Raw genomic sequence first — 22166 nt, 5'->3', positions numbered from 1 at the left:
TTCCAGTGGGGGGATTCTGCTGGACAACTAGGCTAATGAGGGAGCCTGGCTTCTTGGTGGCCTTGCTTTGGCTTCTCTGACACTCTCAACAGTGGCTAAGGGGGCAGGATAGACATCCAACCAATCAATTAGCTGGAAATGGGGATCCCAGCATACATGCGTAGAATGCGGACACTCTGTGTAACATAGGAACAGCAACCAAACTCCAAACACCAAACTCTACATTGAGAGATTACTGATGGAAGACTGGGTTAAGATTAGATGGTTAAGATTGGAATGGGTAACTTTTGACATCTGGAAGTCATCAGCACTGCTTGGTACAACTGAACGAACTTAGGCACATTTCTAAGATTGCTATTTAATCTTCTTGCATTATTCTACTATGCAAGTATGAGGTTTCTATCTGATAAACTTTCTTTTGATTCAGTTTAAAGAGTTTGTGCCATCCTACTCAACAAAATGGGCTGTTACCTGCAAACCAAGTGTTTTGTCTGCACAGAAAGATCAGTAGAACATCCTGGCAGTCAAACTGACATTCAGGTTGCTTCCGCTGCTTCCTCTATGCAGTCATAAATGAAAATAAATTCCTACAGATACATGCTCTGGCTTTTGCCATTGACTGGGGAACCAAGGGCTACTTGACTCTGGGGCGTGTGTGATTATAGTGAGGGAGAGAAAGTCTACATCCATTTCTGTGCTAGTAAAATAATTCTTCATACTGACCGGCTTCCGAAAGGGGAGAAGTATCTGTCTCCGTACAACGTGGAAGAAGTTTGCAGGTGTGGAGCAGTTCACTACAATCCAATTGCAGTCATACAGGTGGCGCACCTCAAAGTCATCTAGTTTCTGCAGGAGAATGACAACGAACATTCAGAAGTGGCTGGAAAGAGTTGCATGTTCTTGTACCACACCTTTCTTCAGCTGCTAGTGAAGGATCCAGTAAGACCTTCATTGTCAAAGTAGTGTATTTTATCATCAAGATTCACTGAAAATTCTGGGACAGGGCCTCACTTCCCAGGATTGAGCAGCCATTCCATGCACTATTGACTGATAAGCTGTAGAGAAACCATTTCTCAAAACTGCAAAAAATAGGATTGACATGCACATGTGCATAAGTGGAATGAAAGAAAGGATGAGAAAGCGTGTTCTAAGGGATACAACGCACCGGGAAGACATCTGGATCGTCATTGCACATTTGCAGGAATCGCTCTGGTCTGGCGGAAGAATGCTCAGGGCCCTGTGAACAATGAGCCGGATTAAAACTTTCCCTTGGGTATTTTAAACAAAAACTGCATTCATTTTATAATTCCACGATTATATTATTACTCTGAGAGCCGAGTCCAAATTCAACCATCTGACAGAAATATGTAAAGGTAGCCATATTTTCCTGTTTTGTCTGGTTCAGAACTTGCCACAGAGTCCAGAAGACCTTATATCCATGAGCCATAGACAGACTTGAACTGGTGGCAAGTCTGCTAAACTGGACTATAGCCTGTTGCAGCCTGGTGAGGTTCTATCTCAGAGACGCATCTTTCATCAGGGGAAACGCTTAGTACGAGCCTATCCAAAATATAAAGGCAAGGCAAAGACAAAAGGCTGTTGATGAGCAAAGTGCCTCCTTACCATGCCCTCCATCCCATGGGGAAGTAGAAGCACAATGCCATTTTGTCTCACCCACTTGGCCTGTCCAGAGCAAATGAACTGGTCGATGATACACTGGGCTGTATTGTGGAAGTCGCCAAACTGCGCCTCCCACAGCACTAGGGCATTGGGGCTGGCCATAGCGAAGCCCAGCTCAAATCCTGCAATGACACAAATGAGAAACGTGTGCTTCTTTGGAGCAACTGGAGACGGTATTAGAACAGCCTCCCCTTGATTCCTGTAGGAAGCGGTGAGAGGTACATACCCAGGACTCCGTATTCCGAGAGAGAGCTGTTGCAGACTGTATATGGGGCTTGGTTGGGCCACAGATGATTCATGGGAATACAAGTCCTCTTATCAACGTTCTGATCGTGCAAGACATGGTGCCGGTGGCTGGAGCGCAATGACAGTCAATGGAAATGTTGCCCAAGTGGTGAACAATTTAATTAGTTACAGCAAGCTTGCAAAGGAGATTGCAGTCAGGAAATTTCAAAAAACCCATTTGCCCACACATATTTATGTCAGTAACGTATGGCATACGGTAGGCAACTCATTTTCTTCCGGTTGACAGTAGCTGCGTTGCCTAGGCACAAGGGGGCAATTGCCATATGCCAGAAATGGGACCCAATGCTATGCATTTAGGGCCACCTAAACACCCGCTGCGATTAGTGGATTTAAGTACGTTGCCTTATGATTCTAATAGATTTAGACTGGTCTGTACAGATTTTGTTCATAAGAATAAACACTTTTTTTAATTACTGTGGTCCTAGCACTACAAACATCAGTACTTTTCACGCCCAACTTTATGGATTACATTCTAGGTTATGGATTTACATGAATTCTCAGAGTCTGTTAAGGAAAAGCTGGTCAGATACAGCCAAGGGAATACTTTACCTGAATGTTCCTCTCTCAACATCCTGTCCACTCAGTCGAATGTGGATTCCTTCTTTAAGGAGAGAGCCAAATGCCATGTACTCTGCTAAGGCCCAGTCTACAGTCCTGTTAGTAACCATCTCTCCACGTGTTTTCAGAATCCTGCTTAAACCTGCAGAGATAAAGTGTTTTTAGCCTGCCTTGAAGAAACTACAGTGGCTGTTTCCAAACTATATACCTGGGACAACATTGTTTACACTCATGTTCAGACTTGGCCCTTAAGATGTCTCGAAATATTGCTGTTTTAGTGAGTGTATGGTAAAGTAGTAAAGAATGTTAAAGATCAAGGTGGAGTAAAGAAAGAGTGTAGGAATGTCAAAGCTGAAGAAGATCAGTTGGAAGATCTCTTTCTACCTTAATTTGCTAACAAAATGGACTGGGATATTAGGTCAAGGCAAAGTGCAGTGAGTCATATGACATAAGGAATGCCTACATATCCATGAAAACTAGAAGAATCAGCAGAGAACACAAATTGCTTAACGTTCCAGTTAGAAACACTTGCTGAACCTCTGTCCAGAAGGAACTTCAAGGATATCACAATTCCTTAACCCACTGTGACCTGTGTTCACAATGGGATGTGCAAGAGCACTAGTGTCACACTATGACTCTCGAGGATTTCCCTTGGCTGCTCCCGACAGTCCTTGGACTACATGTGAGCGCCTCAGTACAAGATCACTGGCACAGCGGAACAGCCAATACCTACTTCACTAGCAGGCTGTTCTCCCCAAGTTGTTTCCAGTGCCTGCTCCCCTAGTTCCTCTTGCAGTCTAAAAAGTCTACCATACATGGCGCACCTCATGGTTGTTGTGAGAATTGCTCATCCTTAAAGTAGGTTTAGAAAATCGTACCACCGTGAATAGTGAAGTTTTCGACAGGCACTGAGCTGGCCACCTTTCCGATATGGACCAAATCTTCCTCATTCAGACCCGTGGAAGGGCAGGTCATGCTCCTGGGTTGGCCATCCAGAGTGAAGAAACCTGGGGAAATAAAGAAATGCACATTCAAGGCTGATACAGACATTCCTAGGAGCAAGCTTTCAGTGCTGGAATAGTATCTAAAAAAGTTCACTGCCGATTTCCCTTTGAGAAGAAAACATTTGGCAAATAAAGTATTCTGAGCTAAACCGCTGAACAGGATATTCCTTTCCAGAGCATCTGCAGCAAGGACAAAACTTGTTTAGCAAATGCCCTTCTCTTCAATGAAAGTGCAGTTGTTTATCAAATGTGTAACGCTTACTGCATTTGGTCCCTTGTAAGGGACTTTCAGTACCAGAAGTACTGGGCAAGTATCTCTCTTTTTAGTGCCAGGAACTGCAAGCATAATCTATTGAAAGAAGAATTAGTGCTTCACTGAGGCCATTAGGAAGCAGCCAATAACCTACCCGGCCATGGAGAATCTAGCCAATGCTTGATGTGAAGGATTTTTTCATCCTTGGACCTGGCGTGGGCCTCTTCACAGATTTTATCATACTTGGAAATTTCCTCCTGAAATGCATAAACATAATTTTGGGTCAACAGTATCCAAGGAGTAGTCCATTATTTTTTGCAGCCTATGCAAAGAATACCATAACGCCACAATTTAGCAACAGGGCTTGGCGCAACAGGGATCTTGGGGAAAAAACTGTTTTCTGAGCCAGCGTTAACTGCTAGCCTCTGAATCTTCAAGGACTTGATCTCTACTTGGCTCACTTCCTGCCCAGGGCTGAGCACAGGAAGGAAGTCCACTGAGTGCTGGATTGTGGTCTGATCTTCACATTCCTAACATGTGCTAACCAGAAAGCAGGAGTGGGGAGGGAGGGGACAATCTAGAGAAAAACAAAATAAAACAAAGGCAGGTCTGTACCTAGATACCATGGAAGCAGAAATAGTGAGATAGATTGAGTGTGTGTGTGTTTAGGGCAAAGAGACCCTGAAGAGGAAAACTGAAGGCTCTGTATGTACATTGTACATAGAAGCTGGCAGCAGAAGGGTAGAATATAGGCACAGGACTTGTGTCCTCAGTCATATGCACATTTTCTGATGTGTCACATGTACGTAGCATATGCTTAGACCTTCTGGTTGCTCTATCTTGCTTCAGCAGCCTAATTGGCTTCCATAGTGGCTGTAGAACTGGGCTAATAATGGAATGGGGCAGGGGAACAGCCTGAAAGGCTGGAATGAGAGGCCTGGTGGGCTGCGTGTGGCCCAGAGATTCTTTATGCCCGCCTTAAACAGTCCTAGAAGGAGTTATGAAGTGGTGGTTGGAGGATGCATGCCATGATTTGGTACATTCCTCTGATCCTTAATTCCCTCCCAAAAACTCTTTCTATATATGAAGGAAGGATTAACAGCTCCTCTACATGCAACACAGGAGGCAGTGTTCAGGGGACTTTCCCTCCTGCACAAGCCAACTCATGTTCTTAGTCTGCAGATAGAAGAAAACTACTAGATAACTGTTTGATAGGATCACAATTGTAACACATCTTCATTTACATCACCTCACATGATTTTTTCAGCCATGGAACAATGAGACTGATCTCCCTACAAGTTTTGTAAGGTGATTATGAGCTGCACAATATAAATATGAATTAAGATTTAGTTGCTCTACTTGACTTGACTCTAGTAGGAAAGAACTCCCAGGCCATGAAGTGACAGCACCACTGGGTCAGGACTTCTATTTTTAAGACTACTATGTTATTAGTATAGGCACATGCTATTTTTATGCATCTTTGATATTTTGTTTAGAGGTTCATTTTCCCCAATTACTTTTTCAACATCCTCTTTCTGTTTCATTTATAACCTTCCTTCTTTCCGCTCCAGTTCACATACTGAATAGTTCTGCTACATCCTGTAGCCCACCTGAAGCAGTGATAACCTTGCCATATTGTACAGACAGACTGCTTCCTTTGTATAACTGCATATGCAATTTTAGCTTTGATGCTCCTCCCCACTCAGTCATTATAAAGTGCGTGCGTGTGTGAGGAAAAGTGGAGAAGACATTGCTAAGATCACTGCCCTTAGATTGCCAAAGGTAAACGTACCTCATATTCAGACTGGTTTACCACTCCTTGTGAAATTAGTGTCTCGGCATATTTCTGCAGCACAGGCTTTTGCTTCCGGATTTGCTTGTACATCAATGGCTGAGTGAACATTGGCTCGTCCATCTCATTGTGTCCATTTCTCCTGTAGGATACCTGGCATATTTGAAAGAAGAACACACACCTCACTAAGTCGGTCTATATTTTTCCATCTTCCAAAGAAAAAATAGTTTCCCAAGCTTATTAATTAGCTGGAAATAACTGATGGATAGAAGTTCAGGGGGACTAATGGTTACCTCATATTAGCAAAAAACCATTTTCACTGGGAAGTTTTCCCAGAAACAAAATGATCTTGATTCAGAGGCCAATTCCTGAAAGGGGAGGCAGATATTGTTTTTTCTTCCCTCCTCTCCCTGGCAACTCTGACATTCTCCGTGCAAATGCTCTAAAGAGGATCAAGAGATCCTGCTGAGTGAGCAGGCTATGGCCTCGGGGGCGATGATGAAAAATTAGGTGGAGGCACTTTCTGCTCTTTTCAAATGCAACTCCACCTTATTCTCAGCAACCTCCTCCTCCTCCTTCCCTGTGGGACATTAACCCTGGCTTAGTGCACTAGAGAGGGTGCTATTCAGCCGTGGCCTCCACACTCTGGAACTCCTTCCAACCAGCCTGTGTCTTGCCCCTTCATGTCATTCAGGTTGGCTTTGGAGATCTTTGTCCTTATTGTTGCCTTTATTGATTTCATATGCTGGCAGAAGAACTTCATAAATAATTTCTGGATACCTGTTCTGATATGATCACCTGTGATTTGTAACTTGTTTCTTTGTAAACAGCACCCATCCCACCCCAGTCACGTTAAAATGCATTTGAATAATCACACTTCTCCACAGATTTCAGCTTGATGTTTTCTTTAAGAGCTATTATTTCCTTATACACTTCATTCCCAATATACCCAAAAGAGCCAGTGGCACCTACCAAATCCACCACTACATCCTTGTGGAAAGTATTTCTCCATTCGGCTGCCACATTACATACATATACCACAGCCTCTGGGTCATCAGCATTGACATGGAAAATGGGTGCATTAACAACCCGGGCCACATCTGTTGGATATGGAGAAGACCGAGCCATGCGTGGATCAGTAGTGAATCCAATCTGGAGAAGACAACAGAAACCATTTATGAGAAGGAACCATGAAAACAATTAAGGCACTGGGTAAGAGCTGTGAGAGGACTTAACTTTACTGGCTGACTTTCTGCCAAAGAATGGCACTCAAGGTAACAATAAAACTGAGATTAAAAATCAAATTGGGATTAGAAATAAAATCTTCAGTTAAAACATAATAGTTGGAACAATTAAGCATACAACTAATGCCCAACAGAAGCAAAATAAGTACTAAACATTTAAGAAAACTCCTTCAGCAACAGAGCAGCCAATATGTTAAGGGCATAAATAAAAACACTTTTGCCTTACGGCAAAAGGACAACAATCCAGCCATGCTCAGCAAGAATCCCAGAGTCTGGAGAACTTCTCTGGATCTCCATTAATGCATCATCCTTCACTGAAAATGCTTTATGCAAAGCTGGTCGACTGCTTAGGCACTGATAACAAAACAGTGGGGTCCAGAATCCACTGAGAATATAACTCATTCATTTAATTATTAATTTAACTGTGTGGAACTCCATGAGGCAGTTGCCATGGTGCAGAGTGACAGTCGTCCAGCACCACCATCTGGAAGTAGTCATCCAAGTAGGAATGGATCCACTGCAGAGCATGGTCAATGGTATCAAAAGCCACTGAGAGGTCCAAGAGAATCAACAGGGCCATACTGCCACTGGTCTCTCTCCCAACAAAGGCCACAGAGTGACCGAGGCAGTTTCTGTCCCGAACCCAGGTGGACAGCCTGATTGAAATGGGTCTAGACACACATTTTAACAAAGTTAATAGCAAATATTGGCTCCCAAAGCAGCTTGCAATTAAAACCCATCTCAAGAACACATAAAAATTAGGTATGTGTGTATACGTGGTGGGGGAAAGAGAAGATAGCTTCCACCTGCATGCTTTTCTTTTTGTGTGAGTTGAGTTCCTCATGCCGTCATTATTTAAGCTGATTATTCCTTTTAAAAGCTGCCCTCTGTATTCTAAATACCATGGAGGTACGGCTCTTTTCTCTCTTTACATTATGAAAGCTCTTTCGCCAAACAGTTCAACAACTGTTAGGCCCTGGGCATAACCCTAAGAAATTGGGATTTCCAGTTGCTGAAAATGATAGCTAGGAATGTTCGTAAGCCATCTAGCTTACCATTCTCCAAAGTGAAAAGAGGAGCTAGAGAAGCTGACATTATAATAAGAGATCCACATCTCACCTGGTTGTTCACTACCACATGAACTGTCCCATGTGTTGTATAAGAAGGCAGGTCACTCAAGTGGAAAGTCTCATAAACTATACCTTGCCCGGCAAAAGCAGCATCTCCATGCAAAAGGATGGACATCACCTTTGAAGGACCAAAACAAACAAACCAATGGCTTTTAGTAATCTTGAACTCAGATGCCCAGAGCTGGATGGAGGTGGGTGAGATGCTACTTAAGAAGAGATTACTGGCTCAAGAAAGGAGGAGTCACGACAAGCAGCTTGGCACTGAATCTCAATCTCTCTCCTCCCCCCGCACTCCTAATCTGGCCACCCAGGTGAAGAGAAGAGAAAGGCCCAGACACGTTATATCCACCAACTTACTTTCTTTCCTTCAGTGTCTCCACAATAAAACTGTTCTGCTTTTGTCTTGCCCTGAACCACAGGATCAACAGCCTCCAAGTGGGAAGGGTTTGCAACCAGTGAAAGGGTGATGTTCCGGTCAGTGACACGATTAATTCTCCGGTGGTACATTCCCAAATGATATTTTACATCCCCTGACCCCTAAAAAGAGAGGACAAATATGACTTTAAGAAGTCTGACCTTCGATGCTGGGAATTTCCAGGGCCTCAAGATGCCACAAAATGTTTACAGTTTGAGACCTTTGGAACGGAATGAACCTTGCCCAAATTGCATGGACTGCTCTTTCAAAGCTAAGTGCAGAGATGTTCACAATATAAAACAGAATGGAGAAATGGGCGGTGGTGCTGCTTGGAGGCCTGCCTTGCTTTGGCCTTCACTTCTGCGCACATTGATGGGATTTTGCAGCATTGCTCTGCCTAGAATTAGTTTTCGATACAAAAAGTATCCGCTCTTCTATCCCACATGCAGGCAGGCGCAGCAGCTGCAGTCAGAAATCAGTAATCTTGTAGCAGAATTCAACTGTTACTTTAAGTCATTTCAAGAGTGTTTGTATCTAACAAGGCTCACTTTTATAAAATTACCACTCTATGGAAGGAGAAAATAATGCAAAAATTTAACTTGTATTATTCATTTCTGAATCTCAGTTTATATGAAAGGCTGGGAAACCCATTTTAATATTCAGCTACAGCAATGTGTGACAGTTTTGTTTTGGATCATTTCTAAAACTCTGAACAACTGTAGGATAACCCCAGTCTTAAGGCAGACTCAGGTTATCCCTCACTGATCAACCAGTAAAAATGCTAGAGGCAAGCTTCTGAGTCACACAGGACCTTTTAAAAGTGGATGTTTAGGGGACAAAGGAGAGAGATGTTGCTTTGTAAAGCTGAGTAATCATTATCAGTATGAGGATGAACCCTGTGAAACAGGAGTATACAGGTTAAAGAACTTGCTCACCTCATCTGCTGCCTCCAGCTTGGAATCAAACTGGCAGAAAATTTGCTCTAACTCCTTCCTGATGACATTGGCAAGCACGTTCAGACGCCCTCTAGAAAATCAAAATCATATTTAGAAAGAAATTGTAAGTTTTGTATAAAAACAAGATTCTTTTTACAATTTTGCCACAGACCTTACTATGTACAACTCATGTGGCAATTTATGGTTCTGTGTTTGACTTCATGGCAATCAAATGGGCAGTAATCTATCATTCTCATTTTTAAAATGGTGTAGTAAGACTGGGGGAAGAGCAAGTTGTTTAGGAACACAAAGGCAAGACCACAACAGAGAGGAGATGTCACCTCAGACTTTTTAGATTCAACCACAACTTGCATGCCAACATATCATCATAACCTTATAAATTTCATTCCCTTCTGATAGTTTACCCCAAAGTTACCTATGAGGCATTCCCATGATAACATAATCCACTCCTTTCTCACTTGATTTGTCAATTATTGTCTTTAAAGCTGGAATCAGCACCTCACAGCCCTCCAAACCAAACCGTTTTTCAGAAGACCACTTCCTATGCAGGAACTCTTCAAATCTGGAAGGCAGAAAATAAATCATTGTTAAGACAACTGACAAAACACACATAAGGGTCTCAGTGAGATTATTTTGAGTTGTGTTAACTAATACACTATTAACAAAGAGACACTATCATGATTCAAAAGGAGAAAAATGTAGGAGGAACCAGAAAGAGGACTATGCAGATCAACAACCAACTGAATAAATATAAGCCATCTAATTCTTTCCTTGCTGTGGTAAGGCCACATGACACAAAAGCATTATGAATTAGGTTACTTTGAAATGGATGTGTGGGAGGTGTGCTAGAATCTGTAAAAATCAGTTCAAGGAGGACATTGGTTACATTATAAACGTAGAAGCAAAATCAAACATGGTGAAGAGGTGATCGTTGTGTTCCCCCTCCCTCCAGGTGACATGGGCTGGTTATAATCTAGGGCCTGAATGTCCAGGGACAAACAGGGAAAAACTGGGGGTTGCAACCAGGTAGAGCGAGGGAGAGACTTTGAACTGACTCCCCAGATGAAGATCTGTCGTGGTTGCGTGTGGAGGCCCGGGTGGAGGGTGCAGTTGCCAAGGCTGAGGAGGACTACAGGAACGGCGACAGTGGTGCTCCTGGCTGTGAGTGCCTCTCGTGCTACAGGCCCTGATGGGCTCTGTGCTGGGCTGGAGGCAGCAGCCACTGCAGTGTCGAGGCCAGTGGGAGGCCGCTGGGCTAGACTGGAGGGTGGCACTTTCCTCGAGGTGAGTGCATGCACGCCGTGTAAAAGTGGCCTCCTCAGAGTGGTGGGTCTTTGCACGCTGCCCCAGCAGGTGGTCCCAATCCGGTCTCGGCGCTGAGGGAGCATGCACGGCATCGATCATGTCGACTGGCATGGGGTGGCGGCAGCTAAAGTCACTGTTCGCTTGAGACCAGGTAGGTCCAGCCAGGTTGAGGTGGTGGCGATGGCGTGGGGCCGATGGCCTGGAGTGGCCCTGGTTGACGGAGGAGTTGGAGGAGCTGGGGTCCTCCCACTCTGACCTGCCGTCTCAATGCCCGGGTCTTGTATCTGTCATGAGTGGGTCCTAGGACTTGGACTGGTCCGCCGAGCATGTGGATGCTGGGGACCACAATGAGGGGCCATTCCATTCGGGTAAGAAGAGTGAGGTGGTCCCCAGAGTCCTCTAGCAGTCAGGCCTTGAGTTGCAGTTGAGGTCGGTGAGCGGGAGAAATGGCGGCCTGGTGAGGCCGATGGCGCGAGCGACAGGCCACATGCAGGAGGTGAGCCTTGTGGTGGTGAGGGTGCTCCGGAGCACTCCTTTGGAGAGTTGGCTCAGGGTGTGGGTGGTTCTCTCTAGCAGGACCCCAGGATCCAGGATACACAGGCATCCAATGAGCGGCAAGGTTTTTGGTGACTCAGTGGTCTTGGTGGCACAGTGCCTCCTGCACAGAGGGGGCTGCAGTGGCAATGGTAGCCCTTCTGTGTGCATGCTTTGCTGCTCTCAGCCTCCAATTTCGAGGAGTCTGCAATGCTCAGGCCATGTTGCTGAAGAACAGACGAGGCAAGTTGCCCACTTCCAATAAGTTTATTTCTTGTAAGCTTGGCAATGTGGACAGGTGTCCATAACATGCCCCTTGCCAAGGCAGAGGAGACAGCGGGAGTGGCTGTCCATGGTGGGAAGGCGAGCAGCGCACGAGGCGCAGCGGCAGAAAGCTGGGTTGGCCATGCGGTTGCACAAATGAGAGAAGGGAGGAAGCACGAGGGAGAGAGGAAAATGGCTTTTTTTCCCTTTTCCCTTTGCAGGGAAGGAATGTGTGGGAGATCAGTCCTGGAGGAGAGTGATGGGGGATCTCTTTACTAAGACAGGAGAAATATATTTTTATTTTATAGAGAGGATAGGAGGAGATTTTAATATGTATATAGAGAAAGAGGAAAAGAGAGAGGAAAAAAGTAGAATGTGAGCTAGAGCTGCAGAGATTCCAACAGGAGATGCGACTCTGTGCTATCAAAAAGGAACTGAGGGACCGGGCAGGGGCCCCCTCCCTTTATCTGGACTTCTGGTAGGAGCAGGCCAGGGCCCCTGCCCACTCCATGATGCTGTGAGCTCTGGAAGTTTCTTTTCCATCTAGGCCTTTCACTCCATGGCAAAGCCCATGATGTATGTGATGCACAGAGACCAAGAAGAAGGGCATTCAAAGATACAGAGGAAGTAGAAACACCTGGTCATGGCATGGCAAGCTGCATTTTTGAAAGGAAGTACATTTGTAATATCCTTGCCCTCCAGAAAATCAGAGTCATATTCTTCTGGATCTCTCAAATATCCTGTTTTACAACTAAAAAGTATGGAAAGCTAGAGTAAAAACAGGATGAGCAAAGAATCAAGAGTTTTCTAAGTCATCTAAGGAGCCTGATAAAAAAGCTATGAGTATATACACCAGTGTGGTGTAGTGGTTAAGAGCACAGGGCTGGGACTCAGGGGATCTGGGTTCCAGTCCCTGTTCAGCCATAGAGTCAACTGGTTGATTTAGGCCCAGTCGCACCCCAACCTACCTCACAGGGTTGTTGTTGTGGGGATACGATAGAGAGCAGCAGAAGGAGAATAATGTAAGCTGCTCTGAGTTTGTTTTAAGGAAAAAGCAAGTAAATCTAATGCAAAAATAAGATTTAGTTGTATGTCTAGTGTGATCACATACAGTTCTCAATGAAATAGGTCATAGGTGAGAGTAAGCAGAAAAAGATGGGAAGCATTAACAGCTGAGGGCTTTCTTTAATAAAAAGCAGACCTTTTCCTTCATGCTAGGCTACATTCAGTAGAACTGCTGCACCAACTATCCCCAGTCATGAGTGGGAAGGGGATAATTACATTCCTGAATGCTGCTTTAGCTCAAAAAATACAATCAGGAAAAGATGCACACTGCAGCATCAAATAAAATACATAGCCTTCCGAGAAATAACTGTTACAAAATGTTTTTGTATTACAAGGTCCACAAGAAAGTGGAAATTGCTCCAGAGAAGAGCAATTATAATGTCCAATGACTGGGTCCTGTGGAATGTTTTGGCTTCATTTTAAAAGACCCGGGGAGCACTCCAGTTCTGAGCGGTACTCCAAAGCAGCGCTTGATCGCTAATAGTACAATCCTAGCCATGCCTATTGAATAGCAAACTCCACTGAGTTCAACTGTACTTACTCTCAGGTGTGTGCAGGATGGCAGGTTAAAACAGCGGAGCGATGAAGCAGTATGAGCACGGAGAAGGAGAAGATGCAGCAACAAGTCAGACTGACAGGCTCGTTTGTGGACCGGAGTCCACGTCACCTGATACATGCAATGCCACCCTGCGCTATCATGGGCTTAGGCCGTCCTGTTCCCCTGAAACCTCTGCCTGCCTGCTACTGGTAGGCGCCTTTAAGTTTAATGGTAGGGAAACTCTCTGTAGCACACACTTTAATCTTGACTCTCCTGATGAGAAACGTTTCAGAAAGATATGCTATGCAGAGAAATGTGTCTCTGCCCCTCAACGCACAGGTGAACAAGCTCTCATTCTTCCGTGCCATGCAATGACACTGGTAGGCTCCTTTTACGTTTCCATGAAATGCCAAACCTTAACTTTTCAAAGCCACTAACACAGAGGAAGAGATGCTCCCTCTTCCTACAGTTCCAATGACTTGTGCAGGCTGACGTAATGCAAGTACCTGGTTGATCGGACTAGTCTAGCCAGCAGGGTGCGCTTCTCTTCATTAGAGAACTGCATGATGCCAGGTGTTTCAAATTTCTGCCTAATCCACTGGCACTGCTCCAGATCATTAATAAACATGAACTCTACACCAATGTGTTGACAGTAAGCCATCTGTTTAAAACAGAAAGGAAGGACACAAGTTAAAATAGAAGTTCTGACCACTTCCAAGTGCAAAATAAGTTACTGTAATATGTTGCCATGTCTCAGTATAATCTTATTTATTGCATTTACAGCCTGCAATCAGAAGCCTCATAAGAAATCAGGGTGATATGCACTGACTGTTTAACCACCATGAACGCACTGTGAGAAAGCTTGGATCAGGGATGGTTAACTTGAGGTCCTCTAGCTGTTGGACTGCAATTTTCATCATCCCTCACCACTGGCTATGTTGGCCAGGCTGATGAGACTTGTGGTTCAGCAATATCTGAATGAGCTGCCCGCTGCTGAATCAGACCAACAGAGACATTCAGGACTACTCAGTGCTTTACAGGTAAGCAAGGATTTGAGCCCAGACCTTGACATCATACAAACCCAACTTACTATGACCTGCATCATGCTGGTGTTAGAAACGGATTTACTCCCCACTGAACTTCATCATGACCAAGCACTTGAAGACTGTGTGTAAATTCATTCAAACCTAATGACTGAAAATGCTCAACTGACATTGGATAACTAAGCCAGCGGTTTTTAAACGCTGGAAATTTATTGGAGGACCCTTGATAAGAAGATCAATAATGCAGACAAGCTTTTTTGAAAGAGACAACTTGATCATTACTACTAGTCTGACACTACATTGTGCAGGGGGTCTAGGTGTTTTAGACTTTACTCTATGCATGTGAGACAACGGTTAAGGCCCAGCTGGCCTGGCTAACACCCTGCGTAAACCTCCTAAAGCACCGCACTCCTCTGTACTGCAGAGGTTCCATGAGAAAGAAGTTGACATCTAAGAATGTAGAAGATTGAACAATAGCAAGTTAAAATGTTACAGAAATAAAAACATTACTATGTGCACTGCTGTGCTCATATTCTAATACTAAGGAAGCAGACTGCAGGAGCTGCGAAAAGAGCAGCAAAGGAATGTTTGGCAAACGCCGGCAAGGCTGGCCTTTAAGCAGCCTCGCTGGAAATTATTTTTAGGTGTATACATGACACTGTGAGCTAACATAAGCAGAGCACACATGGTTCTATTTCCCTTACTAGAAAATGGTGCTACCTTATACAGTATGTAAACAAGATCTGGTTATTGAATGGAAGGTGAAGGTAACTCTGGGCCTCATGATAAAGGAAGGTATGCTTTGAGATGAAAGGGAGGACTAGGGAATCCACTGCTGGGGCAGTGGCCAGGTATTTGCTTCTGCTCTGCACAAACATAGCTATAGCAGGAGTGTCACTGTTCCCACCCGTCCCTTTTCTTTTCAAGAGTCAGCAGCAGAGGTATTTATGCTCTGCTGAGCAAAAAAAAAGGACCCACACTGGCAGGAAAAACTGTATAACAGAACACAAATGTTTGCTTCTACATTCCACAGTGTGGTAGTTGAGCATCCGTAATAGCCAACTCTTACTTTCCCATTGCTGTTGTAGGTCTGGATAACTGCATTTTAACTTACACTGGCTGTTCAGGAAAGGAAGTAAAATAGTATCAGGAAGCAAATTCTCCACAGTTTATTTCTGTGGATCAGTAAAATTATTCTTTGGGGACAGTTTAACACGGTACTTGTTGAAAGCATCAGTCACAGATCTTTGTCAAAAAGGAATTCACAAAGGCTTTGAAAGTATACTGTCCGTTCCAGGTTAAGGTACAACATAACTTCCTATGAGCAGCTGAAACTGTACATGTACTTCCACAATATTCAGTGAACAGGCAGCTCCCAATGCAGGCTTTTTCTCCTTGTAGGTTTCCAGAAGCATCACTTCTTATCAGAAGCAACACCACCAGCTGGTTAACTGCTATGAAGGTCCCAGAGGAAACTTTTAGAGGTTCATGGCATCATATTGCTCAAGTTCTTCACACAAAAGGGAATCCCTCTTAGCACTTGATGGTAGTATTGCTTCTAATGACTGTGGCACAAGGAAAATACTGCTCTGAGAAGTGCATTTACCAAATGCACTCTCCTACCAACTGCCATGAGGAGTGGTATATCAGTATCAGTGCTGCCACTGGGACATAGGATTTAAGCCCATGTTCCCAAAGGTGGTGACTTTCAGATGTTTCGGACAGCAATTCCTAGCATTTCTCATCACTGGCCATGATGGCTGGGGTTGATGGGAACTGAAGTCCCCAAAAATCTGGAAGGCACCAAATTAAGTAGGGCTGATTTGAACAATATGTCTTTCTGAGGAGTGTTTCAGACAGTTATATTTCCTACAGAAAGGTAATATTTAAGAAATGCATGTATTGTTTCACTTGGGAAGTAAGGTGCCAACATTTATTTAATGGTAATGGGGCAGTTTTCCGCCATAAAGATCAGCTCCATGTACTAAAAACTTCAATACCGAGTTTCATGATCTCCCAGGAGTCTCAGAGCTGTTCCTAATCTCAACAACTAGTAAGAATACAGAGCTTCTGCACTGATCTTGAAGATGATATTGAAACAATTTTTACAGCAGTACAGTGTTAAAAAAAAGTTAGTTGCAGGAAAAAAGTGATCCAGGATAACAACTTTGCCTCTGACTAGAAGGCTGCTTGGACATTACTTTCTGCTGCAAGGGCTAAGCTCAATGAACTTGAGACTGGGCCTCTGGCTATCTTTCTTCCTATTCTTGGCATCTGAAAATGAAAGCTCATATGGGGAGACTCCGTGTTTAACTGTAAGTGATTTGTGTAGCCATTTTAAATATGCTGTGAGAAGAACAAGGAAGGTGCACACATTCTTCGCTTCCAGTTCCTGCAGCTTGTCTTGTTATGCATAGATTTGGGGTAGAGAGAAGAGGAATGAAATCTGAACAATTCTGGGGCCTCCAGTCTCTCACCTCTAATCGGCGGATGATTTCTCGAAGCGGAAGAGCAGATTCGTTTCCTCCAATGAACGTTGTAGTGGGCAGGTGAAATACCTTGTCAAGGTCCGATTCATCCAGGCCATAAAACCCTGCAGGATTTTCATGGATTGGAGAAGGCAAAGAAGAAGCAGGGGAGGGTGTTCATTGCAGACAGCCACAGCAGAGCAGCCAGGTTTTGGTGAAGAAGGGAAGGGATAAGAAAGCAGCACAAAATAAGCATGAAGGAGGTTTGCAATAATAAAAAAGCAGCAATTAAAATGATTGGAAGGTGAGCAAGATTCCCTCACCCCCGTATTATAAGGTACACAGAATACAAAGTAATACACTTGCCATGAAATTAGAAATTAAATCCAGGGAAGAATTAATAATAATTTTAGACCAACATAGATACATTTTAGAATAATGCAAAATAAAAAGTCTTGCAAACGTACATTGCCACCATATTATACCACATATTCAGAATTACTGGGGAACTGAAGCAAGAAATAAAGGGTTAAAAGATGAACACCCAGAACCAAAAGATTCAAAAGAAGCATGATTATCAGGTTTCGAGTTCTGCAGAGGACTCTCCTGAATAGCTCACCCGAAGGGAGCATTTTACAATGAACTTTTCTTTGAGCAAGTAAAGTTCTCTCTACAACCCTCACGAAGGCTCTGCTTCATGGAGATCTTGACATTACTTCTCAAAAATTCATTTTAATATCTACTATGCAAAGTTCCCAGTCACATTTACTGTTGCAAGCCAGGACCACTGACTGTATTATTAGCGTTGACATTAAAATACTTTCGCATCAGCAGCTAGAAAAAAATTAAAGCCATTTCAGCTAAAGATCTGAGGACCATATATACGGACCATATATAAAAGGAAACAGCAACTGACAGGAGACTCTATACAGCCACTTGACAAGAACATTGTGATGAAGTCTTTAACGGTTATTAACTTGGGGGCAATAATATTGCCAAGATCCTAAGCCCGCAAATACAGAGGCCAATACTCCTCTTATGCAGGGCAGGTGTAGTGGTGGAGGCTTTTTTGCTAGTCTAAAGGTAAAGGTTTCCCCACGACATTAAAGTCCAGTCGTGACTGACTCTTGGGGGCGGTGCTCATCTCCATTTCCTAGCCAAGAGAGCCAGCGTTTGTCTGCAGACAGTTTCCGCAGACAGTCCATTTCCATGACTAAATACCGAGGTGCACGGAACACTGTTAACTTCCCACCAAAGTGGTATCTATTTATCTACATGCATTTATATGCTTTCGAACCGCAAGGTTGGCAGGAGCTGGGACAAAGCACGGGAGCTCACCCCATCTGTGGATTCAAACTGTTGACATTTTGATCAACCAGCCCAGTGGCTCAGCGGTTTAACCCACTGCGCCACCGCAGTCCCTTTTTGCTAGTCTAGCAAAGGCATTTTGGGGGAGAGGTGGTTGGGGAGGCCCCATGATTACTTGTATCATGGTCTCTCCAGGCGCCTCCCTTCCCCACTCATGTATACCCCTTCCCTGCACCCCTTTCCAAGGTTGTGTTAGTGACCTCAGCAAGGCAACTGGTGCAGTTCTTTCATGCTGCCTGCCTGGGGAAGATGAGACAAATTGCAGATTTCAGGTTGGAGTACTGTCTCTGATCTCAGTTCTAGGAAACGCTGTCTAGAAACCATAGGATCTAGTGACAGTTTGACAACTGCTATGGACAAAATGTATTTGGGGATTTCTGTCTCATATTTCCACTTCAAATACATACCCAAAGCAGCTTTCCAAATAGAATTAGAAACAAGTTCAAACAGAATAACAATTTGAATCACTACTGAAACCAGTAAAAATTAGCATGGCAAACTAATCTGGGGGAGACAAAAGCCAAAACAAAGGCCTGACCAGAGTCTTGACAAAACAATGCTTCAAGGCGAAGGCAGAAGGCTGCTGATGGGGGTGCTAGATGAATCTTCTAGTACAGTGAGTTCTACATCTTGTCCCTTGTTCCTGTACTTCAGATGAAGGTGGGGGACATGAAAAGACTTCTATTCTTGATCTCAACAGGAGGGGACGATCCCATTCTTATTCCTACAAAAGGCCAACTGCAAAGCATGTTATTTTTTAGCAGAAATTTCTGCTCTGTCTATAGTAAATGATTATGCAATTTTGGAAGTGGTGAGAAGTGAAACCGACCTAAGCAATGAGTGGTCAAAAAGAAACTGAGGACTCCAGAAGGGACAGGGGGCCTTGCCCACTCCCTGACACTGAGCTGTAGAAGGTTCTTTTGACCTAGGCCTTCTGCTACTGCTTAAGCCCATAAGAGGCCACAATGAAGAAGGCCACAATTTGCCTATTCCTGCCTTGAATACCAGTCTTCTACAAGTTCTGAAAGTAGCAGATTTATCATGAAGGACAATCCCACAGAATATTCTGTAGTTAAATGAAATGGTAAAGAAGACTGGAAGCAGGTGAGCTGCAACAACAGACTTTTGTGGAGATCATGCCACTGTCTCATTCTCTCTCTGAGCATTTATATTGGGATGACTGGATATTGCAATAACCCCATCATTGATGCCAATGGCTATGCTAGCTAGGCTGATGGAAGCTGTAGGCCAAAATATCTATGGGACTACCACCTATCCCTGATCTGGGGATGCTAGAAACTGATCCATGGGACAGCAATCCAATTAATTATAGAGATCTTATGCAACCAAAATTAGGCACCTTTTTAGAATAGCATATAGGATCATGTAGCAGCAACAAAATTGAAAAATATTCATCCTTTTATATGTACTAAGGAATTTTCTTTATATCCTTTACTTCCCAGCTGTGTTATATCCACCAGAAGATACTAGCTTGCCAGGAAGCCCAGAAAAAATAGATCAATTCTAAGGACTACATATAGTGTGATATATCCCCACACCTTACATTACTATCACTCATTTCAATCATTACATCAAAAACACCGATCCAGATAAAAGATTACAAAGAAGAATTTGGACACCTATTTGCTCAACTCATCTGCAGGTATTCAGTGCAGGATTTCAAAGGGGCGGCAATGACTTAGTAGAACAGAAAAATAACGAAGCCTAGTTATTTAGATGAATCTCATTGCCAAAAAGTTAAGCATCTATGTAGAGCACACTGCACAGCAAAATAAATTAAGAGAAATCAGCCTACGTATCACTGTATGAGCCACGTGGACACGTACACCGATGAACATTCAGTTACAATGACATTTTACCAGAGTCCTGGATGCTAAAGCATGACAAGCGCTTTCCAAGATACTCAAGGCAACAAACCAAAGCAAGCGAACAATAGAGAAAATGGCTACCGGTCTGAACCAAATGAAAGGGTACATAATTTGGGAGCATGTCTGATGAAACATTTTGATCATGCACATTAGCTTTACTGTAAAACACTGAAGAAGGAAAAGGCATACTGCCGTTGCAAAATGGGGCAAGTTGTAACTTGACTAAGCTGCACATGCCCAGAGTCAACTATTCAGAGAGTCCTGATCTCCAGAAGGGTTAAATGCTCATTATTTGCATACCTCCTACTGTTAGCACTCTCAGCCGCTCCTTGAATACTGCAAGATCTGGGGAAGGAGGGAAAGGTGGGATGCAGAAAGGAGAAGACAGAGACACCCAGTCAAAGTTAGTTTTTAAAAAACCCCAAGAATTGTGAAAGTAGTAATATAAAGAGAGAATCAACTTATTAAACATACACAGTTAAATCCACTAAAGAGGGTTAGAATGAAAGGTGAGAGGTGCCTGCACTAATAGAAGAAGAAGAAATCCTTGTATGACTCTTTCAAAGCCAGTTACATAATCTATGCAAAGAATAAAAGGCATGAAAGTTAATACTGGATAAATAACAGTTCAGCTATACAGTTGAGGATCTTTTCACTGTTTCTTTGGGTTAAATATGGAAGTGAAAAACAGTACAGCACATCACATTGTAAGCTGTTGAATAAGAGCTAAGACAGGTTCTTAGTCAAAATTCTCAGCTGAACACCTTACTGTAGAATCTCTTATCTCTTCTAGGTGAAGCTCCCCCCCCCCCCATCCTACTTTGCCTCCAAGGAGCTCAAGACAGTGTTTATATACTTTAGACACATGGCACCTGAGAGAATCTGAGGAAAGTAATTTGCAAGCAAGTAACCAGATGATCTCGGCTGTTACTCTGCTGGCTCAGACTAAAGCACTGCACCTCTTTAGTGGGACAAACTGCATCAGTGGAAGGACTAAATCCATCAGAGAGCCTACAAACTGAGTAAACTGATTTAGTTCAGAACAGCACATTCCACTGTCATCTTGTATACTTCTGCTTAGGAACCCAGTCAAGTCACCCACCTGTAAAGTGCATTAGTTTCAAGTCTCCTTAAGAACAACTTGAAACATAAAATCTTCACTTTGGTTGGATGCGATACATAGTCCTTTTAACATTCGACTTAGGTTTCCTATACTGCTGCAAAAATTCTATTAGTGAATCGTTACAGTATGCAGAAAGGATTAAAACTTGTTAGACTAGACCAACAAACCCTTCACTCAAATGCCAAGCAATTAACCAAAGCATGGGAGGATTGCAATGGGGTGTGTTAGTCTTGTATTGTGAGCTGAATCTTGGGCATAGGTCTCAAGTACCATGGTGGAAACAGCTGGCAGCAAAAAGAAAGTGCTATGGAAAAGACAGCTACATAGCACCACCACCTTGTTTAAAGATCAAGTAAGTATTGGCTCACAGCTTGCCTTTCCAGTGTGCTTGGAGGTTATACGGATTGAATAATCTATGTCTTCAGGCACAAATTGGTTGCTATGCATTGAAAGCCTGTTTGAAAAAAATCCAAAATAGAACCATTCTGCCACTTCTGTGGAGGCAGAAGACATTTGACAGAATACAGGAAGGATGCAGTGCATCTAATGACAGCCCCTGACCAATTACTGTTATATAGATTACTTTGTACTAGCCTGAAAGTCATGTAACCCATCTTGTGGCGCACCTAAGATAATGTGGAAAAAAAACCAAAACAAATTAAGTATATTTTTTTATGGAAGCAGGAATCTGCCCTTTTTCTCAAAACAAAATGGTCTGTGGTTCTCATCAGGATCTCTGTATTAATTTTGTGGGAAGACAGTTAAGAAGGAAAAATAATGGCATATGAACACATGGGAATGATCAGGATAAGACATTATTTTGAACTAGAGATGAACATCCAGAAATACACATACTTATCTGCAAATAAAAGCTTGTAACCAAAAGGTAAAAATTAAAATGCATCAAAAGATGGCACTGTGTGCAAGTAAGTCTGAAGTCTTCTTGTTTGATTGCTTAAGATTTAAACTGACATTTCTCAAGCTAAAATGTGAGTCACATTTCAGCAATGCCACCACCCCACGACCTGATGCTTTCCTGTAATATTTTCATACCTAGAAATGCAATGACTTTGTTTGACTTCACATTTTAGAATGTAGGCACAAAAACAACTCAATGAAGGGTCAGCATTTATCTCTGTAAACGGCACTTTAGAAATATTTGTGGAGTTTATTGTGCGGATCAGACGACATACTGCATAAAAGAGGAATATTTATATAAACTACTTCCACA

General features: G+C 43.3%; 1 protein-coding gene across 5 annotated transcripts in view; it reads right to left on the bottom strand.

Moving 5' to 3' along the window:
• Nucleotides 1–22166, bottom strand: part of OGDH (oxoglutarate dehydrogenase) — a 54219-nt gene that overhangs the window by 5454 nt on the left and 26599 nt on the right. For 3 of the 5 annotated variants that reach the window (XM_044437703.1, XM_044437701.1, XM_044437702.1), the window contains 16 exons: nt 20113–20157; nt 16565–16680; nt 13551–13705; nt 9754–9900; nt 9318–9408; nt 8325–8504; nt 7957–8085; nt 6566–6745; nt 5594–5746; nt 3956–4058; nt 3423–3551; nt 2536–2686; nt 1907–2034; nt 1624–1802; nt 1166–1237; nt 724–846 (listed from right to left, as the gene is read on the bottom strand). In XM_044437703.1, the coding sequence (XP_044293638.1) occupies nt 724–846; nt 1166–1237; nt 1624–1802; nt 1907–2034; nt 2536–2686; nt 3423–3551; nt 3956–4058; nt 5594–5746; nt 6566–6745; nt 7957–8085; nt 8325–8504; nt 9318–9408; nt 9754–9900; nt 13551–13705; nt 16565–16680; nt 20113–20157 (2081 nt within the window). The remainder of the gene's footprint in view (nt 1–723; nt 847–1165; nt 1238–1623; nt 1803–1906; nt 2035–2535; nt 2687–3422; nt 3552–3955; nt 4059–5593; nt 5747–6565; nt 6746–7956; nt 8086–8324; nt 8505–9317; nt 9409–9753; nt 9901–13550; nt 13706–16564; nt 16681–20112; nt 20158–22166) is intronic. The other 2 variants (XM_044437705.1, XM_044437704.1) reach the window with 1 other exon arrangement.

Source organism: Varanus komodoensis, unplaced genomic scaffold (genome assembly GCF_004798865.1).
Source record: "Varanus komodoensis strain SLA01 unplaced genomic scaffold, ASM479886v1 scaffold30, whole genome shotgun sequence".
Classification (NCBI taxonomy): Eukaryota; Metazoa; Chordata; class Lepidosauria; order Squamata; family Varanidae; genus Varanus; species Varanus komodoensis.
Note: the sequence above shows the minus strand (reverse complement) of the source record. Positions and strands in the feature narration are given on the sequence as shown.